This window comes from Ictalurus punctatus, chromosome 19, assembly GCF_001660625.3.
Source record: "Ictalurus punctatus breed USDA103 chromosome 19, Coco_2.0, whole genome shotgun sequence".
NCBI classification, from domain to species: domain Eukaryota; kingdom Metazoa; phylum Chordata; class Actinopteri; order Siluriformes; family Ictaluridae; genus Ictalurus; species Ictalurus punctatus.
In genome coordinates, this window is record NC_030434.2 from 6,370,288 (window position 1) to 6,383,662 (window position 13,375).

Here is a 13,375-nt window from a genome sequence, read left to right on the forward strand (position 1 = left end):
AGCGGTTGCCAGGTCCCCGGTTTTAATGAGGAATTGGGCTACTTTTGACTCACCAGCGTGGATTGATTTCTCTGGCTGTGGATTGGAGTTTGGACATTTTTACATACATTATTTTAATCATATCTGTATGTTAAAACATACAGTAGTGAGCATGCACTGTGATCTCCTCTCATACACACACCTATTGATCCTGTTCTCAACTTCAGCTCTGTGTTACTATATGAATGTATTTGAGTCAGTGGGTTTCCTCATAGACAGTCTTTATTTATCACAAAATGTGGAATAATACGAAACCATTGTAGGATCTTAATGAAAGAACAATTGAGTAAAACCGCATGGTTGTAATACTGCTTGTCTATTGAACTGCTTCTGTAACACAGGTCTGGCAACCCTGTTCATAGCAACTAGACAGAGACGCACTGAACGAACATTCACTGACAGAATAAACACTATTTCAGCTTTAAGAACAATAAAAACATCAACAAAAGGATTGTTGCTGTAGACTGAAATTTTTGTAAGTGCCTTTACCTCACTTTTTCGTTTTTATTTAAAAATCTAATTTGATATATTTAACTGTTCACCTTTTCAGTCCTATGGCATTAACTTCTGATTTTAGTTTCCAAACACTATTTTTGAGATAATTTCTATTTCACTGCTGCTTTTAAACCCTGCAGCTCACACACAGTGCATTTAGTTTGTGTCCCAGGTGCAGTTTGTGTGATTAGTTACAATGTTTTAGTAAATTTCAGAGTAATTTCAGATACATTGCAATTGCATCAAGTCACGTTTTGTGCTGCAGCCTCTCACATATGTACATCTGACCCAAAGACTCTGTGACTAATCATCAGTGTGCAGTGAAAAGAAACAATCTTCCTCCTCAGTACATTGATGATGAACCTAAAACTTCTGCTTCAGTCTCACTATTAGAGAATGTGTCTTACTGAGGAGCAGGTCATGTGACTCTCAGAGAGATGATCTTACCTCAGTCTCTCCAGTTTACAGTGAGGATTCTCCAGTACAGCAGAGAGACTCTTCACTCCTGAGTCTCCTACATTATTAAAGGACAGATTCAGATCTCTCAGGTGTGAGGGGTTTGATCTCAGAGCTGAAGTCAGAGCAGCACAGCCTTCATCTGAGACACCACAACCACTCAACCTGTACAGAGACACAATGATACAATCTTCATCAACAGATTTTTTTTTATCTTGGTTTACTTGCTATGATGATGATGTGTCTTTCATGTTGGACTTTCTGATCTCTCTTGACCAATCACAAGATATAATTATCACTGACCAAAACATTACCACTATTCAGTGGCTCCCTTAAAAAACTCTACAGGACTCCTGCAGGATTTTCATTTTTCTGCAGGAGGTTTGCTCGTATCCTGGAATGATGAAATCCTGCAGGACACATTGACAAACTGTGCAGGATTTTCCTATAGGGTTTAGGATGGAGCAGTACAATAGAAACATGCAAGAATTTCCAGTACACTCACTGCACAAGGGAAAACTCCTGCAGGATTTTATAATTCCTGAAGGACTGCTGCTCACCTCCTGCAGAAATAAAATAAAGTTCCCAAGAACTTAATCTATCCTGCAGGACGACTTCTTATTTCCTGTAAATGAAAAAAATCTGCGGGTTATATAGTTAAAATTAAATTTAAAAAAATGGTAAAAACTGTTTTGAGCAGGAAAAACATCTGGGTTACCCTGTTCCCTTAGAAGGGAACAAGACGTTGTGTTTAGCATAACAGTATGGGAGCGCCTCTCGTGCGCGACCAGCATCTGAAGCTTGTGTAAAATCATGCCTATTTATAGGCCTGCCATGATCAGGGGACGTGACAATTAAGCGCGTCGCGTGATATAAATATGGCACCTGTGAACCGCGCCATCAGCCTCTATTATCTGAAGCAAAGACGCAATTCACAGGCCTGCCCTGGTATGACAAAGCTACACGACGTCTCGTAACCTTCTCAAGGAACAGGGTTACATGCGTAACCCAGACGTTCCCTTTCAATGGAAACTTCAACGTTGCGTTTAGCATAGCACTATGGAAACGAGAATACCCACTATGTCATACCGAGGGTACGGCCTGTTCCAAAAGACACAAGCCCGAGGGTCACTGCAAGACACTCGAGCCCGTGGTGGAATGAATATCCAGGCTGTAATAACGAATGAATGTGTGTGGCATAGACCACCCTGCTGCAGCACACACATCCTGTATGGATACCACTTTGGACAAAGCCTTCGCTGAGGCGACCGCCCTAGTGGAATGAGCCCTTATGCCCAGAGATACAGAGATACAGCGAGACCGTGTGCCTCATAAGCAATAGAGATTACTTCCACTATTCAATTAGAGATGCGCTGCTTTGACACAGCATCACTTTTCCTGTCACTGCCAAAGAAGACCAGTAGCTGCTCTGACTTACGCCACTGGCCGGAGCGGTGGACATAAGTACAGAGAGCCCTTACTGGACACAGCAGGTGTATTATCTCTCTGTGATGAATGGAGGGGGGCAGAAAGCCTGCAACACCACAGGGTGGGCAGCTGATGTGGGCACTTTAGGAATATAATCCGACATAGGATACAGGAAGGCCATGGTAATCCAGGGGCAAAGTCAAGGCAGGAAGAGGCAACAGAAAGAGCTTGTAGATCTCCTACTCGCTTGAGAGATGTCAGGGCCAGCAGAAGAGCTACCTTTAGAGTCAGAATCTTCTCAGAGGCTGACTCTAAGGGCTCAAATGGGGCACCTGACAGACCTTCCAGGACCACAGAAAGGTCCCAGGAAGGTATGCGCGGCCTGCAGATGGGCCGCAGCCGCCTGACACCATGCATATCCCGAAGTTAAGAGGATGTTGCCCCACAGAGGCTCCATCAACAGGGGCATGGCTGGCCGAAATGGCGGCCACGTAAACCCTGATTGTAGAAGGTGCCCACCCCGCTGAGAAACGTTCTTGTAAGAACTCCAGGACTGTAGCTATTGCGCAGTTCACTGGGTCTACAGTGGATCCCTGCAAATGGGAATCTCCCAAGGAGTGCAATCTGGCGGGGATATTATCTCTGAGAACCATATTCGAGCTGGCCAATAAGGTGCTACTAGCAGCAGACGTAGACTGTCTTGGCGAACTCTCGCTAGAACTTGCGGGAGCAGAACAATGGGTTGAAAAGTGTACAGATGTGACCTTGGCCACATGTGCACCATGACGTCCAGCCCTAATTTGGCAAAGCAAAGCGATCAAAAAAATCAGTCGATCAAAAAAACTTCGGCCAATGTGCTGAAAGTCTATCACTGAAGAGGTTTCTTCATTTGCACTTGTTTATGTAGCGCACACGCATGCACACACACACACACACATAACAGAAAATCACAACATGAAACTGGATACAGAAAATAGGATGATAAAATGAGAGATGTTTGTACTGCTGTGGGAATATCTAACCACTGATATTAGGACAAAATATTGTTTCAGAAGAAACCGATAAATCACACAAACTGTTTTAGTTAAGTATTCTTTTAAATCTGTTAGGAGAACCATTATAACTGTCGGATTATTATTTGGTTGTGGTGATATTTAAAATTATTTTATTCAACTGATGATTTTAACAGAAGAAATAGTCAGAATGAACCACTGCCCCATCAGATTTTTATTAAATAAATTCATTCAGAAAGTTTTCAGATTTTGAGTGAAAAAAGGAAACCAGGCCTACTCTAATTCCTGTGATTAAAGATGACGTGTACAGACACAGCCATCATTTTGTTTTTATGTCATTTCACAGTTAAAATGACTTTGTTTTGGCGTTGCCCCATGCACTCCTCAACCAACTGCAGTTCTGTTCTTCATCTCTCAGATGAGTCCAATCTCCACTCTGACAGCGTGCTCCAGTGTTAACACAAACTGAAACACATTTCATCTTATTATATCCTCTGATTACAGTGTACAAGAGTCAGGGGGAAAAGACATGGTGTGGAGTCTGTTTCAGAGAAGGTAAACTCTTTATTGAACTAGTCTGTTACACGGATACACACCACGCAAAAATGTTACTGAGCAACGTCACTCAATGCAGTTTCTTAAAGTATTGCTGGCTTTAAAAGTAATGAGTCAGGTTTTGTAGAAGGATCTCTGTTTATCTCTATTTTTAATGCACATGTATCTAACTGTAAGTACATTTATTTATTTATTTATTAAAAGCATGAATTATTCTGGAGAGAAATCATTATCACTTAATGACTAATCTATTTGTTCTGCATGTTGTACTATTACAGGACATTTCAGGTGAAAAACAACACTGTATACAACTGCTGCTTTTAGTCAGTTATTGTGACTTTCAGAGAGATGATCTTACCTCAGTGTCTCCACTTTACAGTGAGGATTCTCCAGTACAGCACAGAGACTCTTCACACCTGAGTCTCCTAGTTTATCCCCATACAGATCCAGTGTTTTCACAGTCAGATGCAGTTCTCTCAGATTGGAGGTTTCTGAGCTGAGTGCTGAGACCAGAGCTGACCAACTTCTCACTCCAAGTGAATCACACCTGATACTGAAGGAAATAAAATAATCCATAATGAACTAACACCAGTGCAAATTATCAAACAAGTCCTCAAAGCTCTCACTGAACCTTCTCATTTCCTTAAATGCTAAAAGTACAAACACCAGTTAGACAATATGCTTAAAGGTTTAAATCACCAGGGCTGTTTCTTCCTATACGCTAGGCACTAAATTAGGCAAATACACACAAAAAAAGAAACAGACCCAAAACCAGTAAAAAAATGTCATTATATTATTATTGCTTCCACTTGTTGATGTAATTAAAATGGATAAAGTTACTAGCTAACCAGTTAGTATCTAGAGTAGGGTTTACACTTATCCTGTATGATATGGGATTGTCCTGTATTTAAAAATAAAATTATTGAGTTAATACAGGATGTGATTTGTCCCATATTCTCGTACACATCGTTTCATACATACACTAAGTCTCCACAGTGGTGAGAAACATAATAGTGAATAAAATGAAACCAGTTTCACAAGAAATAGCAGGAAGAGAATGTACATGTACAGTGTGAGATTGCATGTCAACGTCATTGTTGCCCTGGTTACGGAAACTCATTCAGGCAATTCTTAGAAAATGACTTTCAACACAAATTCCCAGTGAAACACAAGAGTCTGTGGAGGTACAGGTGTGAGACGGGATACAGTCCTGTCCCTGACAATGAATACAACTCAAAATGTACAGTTTACTGTGGAGCAGGCGGCAGGTGATGATCATGTCCGAGCGGCTAAAGAGCAGAGTGAATCACTTAGTTCCTTTTACCTCAGACTTCCCATGAATAGAATATGGCATGGTGCTCTTATTTAATACATTTTTATCTTATGTACTGAGTTTTCCTGAATACAATAAACTGAAAAAAAAATCGCCATAAAAGAAAGGCTCTTAGTCAAACTAGTAACAGAGGCACTCTCAATGCTGAGTTAGTAATCACGTGAATATGATCTGGGAAGTGGGTCATGTGACTGATCATGTGGTGGAATTTGTAGTTCCTTGTTCTGCTGGGAAATGGAGTTCAGTGTAGGTGTTTGGTTCTCATCAGTTCTCATTGCTTGGACCACCAAAAGTGGTCCAAGGAATGAGAACTGGTGAACCGGCAACAGGGTCATGGGCGCCCAAGGCTCACTGATGCATGTGAGGAGTGAAGGCTAGCCCATCGGGTCCGATCCCACAGACGAGTTACCATAGCACAAATTGCTGAAAAACGTAATGCTGGTTGTGACAGAAAGGAGTCAGAACACACAGTGTATCACAGCTTGCTGTGTATGGGGCTGTGTAGCTGCAGACCAGTCAGAATCCCCATGGTGACTCCTGTCCACCGCTGAAATCACCTACAATGAACATGTGAGCATCAGAACTGGACCTGATCTGATGAATCAGGTTTTCTTTTACATCAAGTGGAAGGCCGGGTGCGTGTGCGTCACTTACCTGGAGATGACACCAAGGTGCACTGTGGGAAGAAAGCAAGCAGGTGAAGGCAATGTGATACTCTGGGCAATGTTCTCCTGAAAAACCTTTGGTCCCGGCATTCATGTGGATATTATTTTGACACGTACCACCTACCTAAACATTGTTGTGAGAAAGGAGTCTGACCAGGGTCTGAAATTAATTTTGCCATCCACCTGCAAAAGTGGCTGGTAATTCTCACCTGCGTGTAATTAGTCAAAGTATCTTTGTGCTTTCAGTTGCCGCCCGTAAAAATTAGATTGAATGAAGGTGCGTTCACATTTACAGTGATTTTATTACTGCTAGTTGCCAGTCGCTGTACTTTTTGTCACCAGTATGCGTTCCTACTACTGGTTGTCATAGCAACATATGTGGTGCAACTAGCATTCCACTTTTGACAACAAACCAGTTTCCTTGCCACTAAAATAAAATATCCTGTAAGGAGAGTGTTTGTATATAAAATACACCAGTGTATATATGCATCATATCCTGTACGATGAAGAAGAAGCAGTGTGTGCTCTTTGCCACTGCTGCCACCTATCTGCGGCAAAAGTGCAAGTGACAATTAGCTTAGTTTAGCTTATGGCCTTAGCACGTTTAAAGTAAAATAATATTAATTAAATACTCTGCAGACAATTCACCCTCATTTGGCAGGTGCTAATTTCACACACTGAATTCGAACCAACAAACCAATGAACCATCCTATATAACAATGCATGATGGGAACTATGTTACGTAAAAAGCGTTTGTTTTGCTAATGGCTCGCAGTCTGAATCTTTAACTTGGACCAAAGACGGGTTAAATGCCTCAATGAAATTTGGACTAACTAACATGTTTCTGAAAAACTTTCAAAAACACATAAAAACACAGAGGTTTACAAGGTGTTTAGCGAGAGTCTCAAGGAGATGAGCTTTAATCACTCAATTGATAGATTATAATAACTACAGCTAAAAAGAAAGCTATAATAAGCCTGTGGAGCTGGCATCTTGATGGATGACCGTTATGAGCGGAAACCCAGAACAAAAACAGGTGCAATCTGACCAATGAGAGGACAGTTTACTCATGTGTGATTTGTATAAACACATTTTGGTACAGTTGCCTTGTGAAAGCTAGCTGAGCCAAGGACAAAATACAACACTGTAACAATTTAAGTCCCTGTTTTGGAACAAAGCACAGATCTATAGGTCTGAAAATCCCCTTAAAGTACCTGCTACTAACGTCTTGGTGCCAGATACCCCAGCACACCTTCAGAGGTCTTGTGGAGTCCATGCATCAAAGGGTCAGAGCTGTTTTGCTGGAAGAAGGGGGAGCTACCCAATGTTAGGCGGGTGGTTTTAATATCATGGCTGATCAATGTATGTGACAATTAAAAGCTTTTTTGAAAAACGTGATGCAGGTACAATTTTTACTACTTAATTTCTTTCGTTCTTTCTTCTAATTGACTTGTTTAGAGAGTTTACTCCTTGAGGATATAGATTTCTATTCATTCTGTCATATGAATGAGGATGTTTTAATTTAGTGTTACAGTGACCTCCATCCATACATGTTCGAGACAGAATATACAGAAGAAGAACTGCTCTCTGCAGTTCACAAGTATACCGTGCCAAATAACTGAAGGTAGCAACAACACAAACAACGACCATAATGTTAGCTAGCAATGTTACATGATTATTTACCTTTGCATTAGTGACCTTACTAGCCATATTATTAGTAGTTACATGGGTAAGTCAAGTAGGGTTACCCATCTTGCTAACAGATATTAACAAGTTCTCCTATTTCAGTTAATTTACTTTTGTTCTGGGCATGGAACTTCTCTGCTCTCTCTTTTTTACTAAATACAGACAGAATCTCTGTTTTCTTTAACATCTTCTCCAGTGGAAGACCCAGAAACTCACTTTCAAATCTCTTTTATAATCCTCTGGTTTTAAGTGCTGCTGCACATGTGTAAATATATATAATATTGGTTGATCACAGTAGGGATTCCCAGTGGTTGAATTACGTATTGGTGTACTGCATTCTGGGTATTGTAGTGTCCGGGTGAAAAATGGAAAATGACACCAAAACATGAATTCTGCTAACATATATAGAGTAAGTGATACAGTCCTGTACAACAGAACACTACTGTGGCAGTGGGGGCGTGGTTGAGCGTCAGATGCAGACAGAGAGGAGGCGGGGAAACTGGCAGTTAACGTGTGATGTTTCTCACCTGTGCCTTGTTACCGGTAGGCTACTTATGTGTATTTCTCTGTAATTTTGTATTACAGCGATAAAGATAGTTTTATATACCATGTGTCTGTGTAATTCCACTTCATGTATAACAGAAATTTTGTAGAAAAATGTGAAGAAAAAAATCTTCAAACTACAAAGGTAAAATGAAAGATTCTAGATGTGAGTGTGATATAGCTAAGGTTTATGTAAATAAAAACACAATATTTCCAAATATCCAACATAAAACCAGCATTACTGTGGTAATAATAAATCATAATTTAAAGAAGCTTTTTAATTATTTCAAGATACTAAGTCATAACTTCATGACTTGTTTTTTCCAAAATAAATTAGCTTTTTTTTATGTTTATGCAATTTTTATTCTCCAGTTTCCCAAAGTAGATATTTGTCAGTGTTTTCAGTTTCTTGTTCTAACACTGTAACAGCAGAACAGTTATATTCAGCTTTACTTACATTGCTTTTCTGGATGCTGCAATCACAGGCATCATCTTCAGAAGAACAGTTTCTGGTATCGTATCTGTACTGGTATATTTACTCTGGTCAAATTCTTCCAGCTCCTGTGCTGATATCAGTAACACAAACACCAGAGCAGACAACTGTGAAGAAGAGAGTTCACTTTGTTTTCCAGATTTCAGGTAGTGTTGGATTTCCTCCACTAGAGAATTATCACCCAGTTCATTCAGACAGTGGAACAGATTGATGGATTTCTCTGTAGGAAGATCTTCACTGATCTTCTCCTTAATGTACTGAACTGTTTCCTTTATGCTCTGGGAGCTACTTCCTGTCTGTGTTACTAAGTCCTGTAAGAGTTTCTGATTGGACTTCAGTGAGAGACCCAAAAGAAAGCGAAGGAAAAGATCCAGATGTCCAGTCTGACTTTCTAAAGCCTGATCTACAGCACTCTTGTGTACATTTGAGATCCACCATTTAGAAACCTGATTGCGATCAAGAAAATTTCTCTTTTCCATCATGTATGTCAGGTGCACATACAGAGCTGCGAGGTGTTCCTGAATGCTCAGATGTACAAAGCAGTACACTTTACTCTGGTGAAGCCCAAACTCCTCTCTGAAGATCTGCATACACACACCTGAGTACACTGCTGCTTCTCTCACATCAATGCCACACTCTCTCAGGTCTTCCTCATAGAAGATCAGGTTCCCTTTCTTCAGCTGCTGAAAAGCCAGTTGTCCCAGTTTAAGAAGCATTTTATCACTCTTCTTCTTCTCTGAGTACTTTTCTCTTATGATGTTTGTCTGAATGATGAGAAAGTGTGTGTACATTTGAGTCAGAGTCTTGGGGATCTCTCCACTCTCTGCTTCACCCAACATTCTCTCTAGAACAGTGGCTGAAATCCAGCAGAAGACTGGGATGTGGCACATGATGTAGAGGCTTCTTAATGACTTCAGGTGTGTGATGATGTTATTGGCCAGGCTCTGATCACTGATCCTCTTCCTGAAGTACTCCTCCTTCTGTGGGTCACTGAACCCTCGTACCTCTGTGACTCGATGGACACACTCAGAGGGGATTTGATCAGCTGCTGCTGGTCGAGAGGTGATCCAGATGAGAGCAGAGGGAAGCAGATTCCCTTTGATCAGGTTTATCAGCAGCACATGCACTGATGCTGATTCAGTTACATCACACACTCTCACTGTGTTCTGGAAATCTAGAGGAAAACGACACTCGTCCAATCCGTCAAAAATGAACAGAACCTTTTCCAAACTGGACATTTCTGTTTCTTTTGTTTCATTAAAACAGACACGAAGGAGCTCCATCAGACTCAGTTTCTGGTCCTTCATCAAATTCAGCTCTCTGAAAGGAAGTGGAAATATGAGGTGGATGTCCTGATTTGCTTTCCCTTCAGCCCAGTCCAGAATGAACTTCTGCACAGAGACTGTTTTTCCGATGCCAGCGACTCCCTTTGTCAGCACAGTTCTGATGGGTTCGTCTTGTTGAGGTAAGGGCTTAAAGATGTCGTTGCATTTGATTGGTGTTTCCTCTGTTGTTGTTCTCCTGGATGCTGCCTCGATCTGTCTCACCTCATGTTCTTTATTGACTTCTCCACTGTCTCCCTCTGTGATGTAGAGCTCTGTGTAGATCTCATTCAGGAGTGTTTGGTTTCCCAGGTTTATTATCACTCCATTCAAACACTCAAACTTCTTCATCAGGTTTAATTTGAACTTTTTCTGGAATTCATTCACAGCAGCAGATTCTGGGTCGTGCCTGTGAGATGGTGAAGCAGGAAGATGTGGTGAGACATGGGGTCCAACTATTATCTATAATCTAATCACTCTGTAGTTAATAACAGCAGAGAGGTTTATAATACCAGTGTGTCAGTGTCACAGTCATGTTGTTGGTTCTGATCTTACCCTGTATCTGTGATGATGTTCTTTTCTATTCTGTCTCCTGCTCTCTGTAGAACACTGTGAACAAAAACTGTAGCTGTTATAGAAGATAACTTCCATCACTTAAACACTATTATCTAAACCTTTACATTAATTTTGCTACAATAATGATTTTTGATTGCAGTAACATTCAGAAAACACAGTGCTCATCTGGCACCTGTTTTAATTCTAGGTATTCTAGATTATTTCCTTAAGGATGTAATAAATCACTTTGAATGAATATGTAATGTTTTCTAAACAGAGACAAATACACAATTTTGTAAGAAATCCCCAGATAATTCTCCACTTGTTTGTCACTACGTAACTGAACGTCAGTAAAAGAAGACTGCTTGTAATTTTATATCTTCAGTTAACATTTCCGTAGTATTTCTTACTTGTATACTACCGATAGACCCGAGAAAATGTATCGTTATGGTGAAATAAGATTGTAGTCATATCACCCGCCCCTAAACATTAGCATTTGGTGGCTCCTGTCATGAATTTCACATAACATGTGAAATGTACTTCTTAATATAGTAAATATCATAAACCCTGCTGAGAGGGATTTATTTTTCATTCTAGAAATTAAAATGAAAAAAAAAAAAAAGTTACGAGAACAGAGCTGTGTTCAGAAATGAATTTATCATTCATAGAGAGATTAAAAGCAGTAATAAAGTATGAAACTTGTTGTTATGACATGCTGCTAAATGTAACTCTACTCTGTATTCTCTCTCTCTCTCTCACTCTCTCTCACTCTCTCACTCTCTCGGCCTATATATCTGTGAGGGAGAGGCAAATCATTGAAATGTCAACTCAAACTCTATTGCTTTAGGACTTGGTATCGACTTGAACTCGACAAAGGTGGACTCGGACCCAACATTACCAATATAAATGCTTAAAAATCCATCAGTCTAAAATTTACATCTATTATTTAAGTTTATTTCACAAAAAGAAATTACCGTTTGACTAACAAATTATATTTTTAAGATATATTTAATATTTTTGGCAAATTTCAATCAAAATATTTGAGAATGGAGTAATTATACAGATCAGTTTCAAGAACTAGAATTATTACTAATTCCATATCAATATTCTTTATCTTTAACAAGAACTTAAGAAATTGAGTATGTTACATGTACAAACATCATGTCATAGATACAATTAACAATCGGCAAAGAGAGGGAAATCTGCTTTTCTATCTGTGCAACATGTGGCAACAAGCAAGGAAACACAATGGTGAGAACCACCTGAAAGACTCCTTGCAAATACTGGTAAGAAGCCAGCGAGAAAAGTTTATAAAATATTGACTGTGTCTTTGTGCATACATAACTATAGGTGTAATTTTCTGAATACTGTCTCAGCCATGCTGTCATATCACAGATAGCAAGGAGATGCCGATTCAATGTCTATTTTTAGTTGTATAGGTCAGAATCAGTCATCAATTAATTTTCAATGTTGAATCAACATTCACTATTTGGTCGGTTCATCAGAGCGTGATCAGGTTGAACATAAAACATCTATTCAACATCGAAACAAGGCTGATTCTACAACATATTAGGATGACCTATCACTGAATGTTAAAGGCTTTCCACCTTTGTAAACTTTTGTATTTAACCAGAGGGGATTTGTAAATGCATGGATAAAACATGCATGGTGCAGAATAACACCCTCAAAACAGATGCCAGACAAATATGTTGCGAACTGATGCACAAGTGTCAGATCACAGCAAACCAGTGACTACATTTTCCATACTGCATGGTGGCCTACAAACATGGCCACCATGGACTGCAATTCCCAGAACACTCACTCACACACACACACACACACACACAGAACACTCAGACTCATTCTAATCACACACACCTGCATCCAATCTCTCTCACACACACAACCACAACCACAGTATATAAGAGACTGTTCAAAAACTATGACTTTGTGAAGTATTATGTGAGTTTTCAGTATACCAAGTGTTTGTTCTCGGTTCATGTGTTATTGTTTTGATCTCGTTCTCGCCCTCATTCTTGATTCTGGTTTTGCCTCATTTATGTCTGCATGCCAGTCACCTAACCCATTGCCTGTTTGTTGACCACGCTATTGTCTGATGTTTTGGATTTGTCTGTCTGCCACTCTTTAAATAAAACTTTAAAACTTCTTATCTGTACTTGTGTCCATCCTTGTGTCCTTTATGTTAATTACATGACAACAAGAATTAGACCACTGTCGGAAAAAAAAAAGAAATATTTTGTCAGACCCTCCTGCGTTATGGGCCTTTTTTTTTTTTCTTTAAAATAATGCTTTTAATTTTATTTTACATTTAACTTTTCTGAAAATACATGACAAGGTCAGTGGACTCACAAACTGCCATGTTAAAGGAATTTTCTGAACTTTTGTTGGAGTTTATAGGTATCATCGAGTTACAGTTATGGGAATACTTCTGTAACAATATGAGATATTTGTAATGACTGTTTTTGAATTGGTATTATTTTTATTGCAGGTTTTATGAGAGCTCCAGTTGAAGACATCAAGAACTTACAGATGCTGGCCTTAACCTGTCAGCCTGGACAGATGTCTATTCCAGTCCTACCTACACCACACCAGACTTCTCTCTGCATTGTATGCATGGCTGACCAGGTTCTCTTCAGACTTGGATGTATGGAAACATAACAAAGGTGTGTGTGTGTGTGTAGCATTCACACACCAATGCATTTGTGTGTGACAGTGTAAAGTAATTTGTAAGACCGGTAAGAATAAAAGGCACTCAACAAATGCAGACCATT

General features: G+C 39.8%; 3 protein-coding genes across 11 annotated transcripts in view; 1 reads left to right on the forward strand and 2 right to left on the reverse strand.

The window, feature by feature from the left end:
* The window catches only part of LOC108280067 (NACHT, LRR and PYD domains-containing protein 12), a 353,895-nt gene that overhangs the window by 227,300 nt on the left and 113,220 nt on the right, over positions 1–13,375 (reverse strand). The gene's annotated exons all lie outside the window — the stretch shown is intronic.
* LOC128635404 (uncharacterized) overlaps positions 1–13,375 on the forward strand; it is a 166,789-nt gene that overhangs the window by 143,873 nt on the left and 9,541 nt on the right. The window lies entirely within an intron of this gene.
* Positions 8,643–10,586, reverse strand: LOC108261210 (NLR family CARD domain-containing protein 3-like). Its single transcript, XM_053688273.1, has one exon. It carries the CDS (start codon positions 10,377–10,379, stop codon positions 8,667–8,669), a length of 1,713 nt encoding a protein of 570 aa, XP_053544248.1. The 5' UTR covers positions 10,380–10,586; the 3' UTR covers positions 8,643–8,666.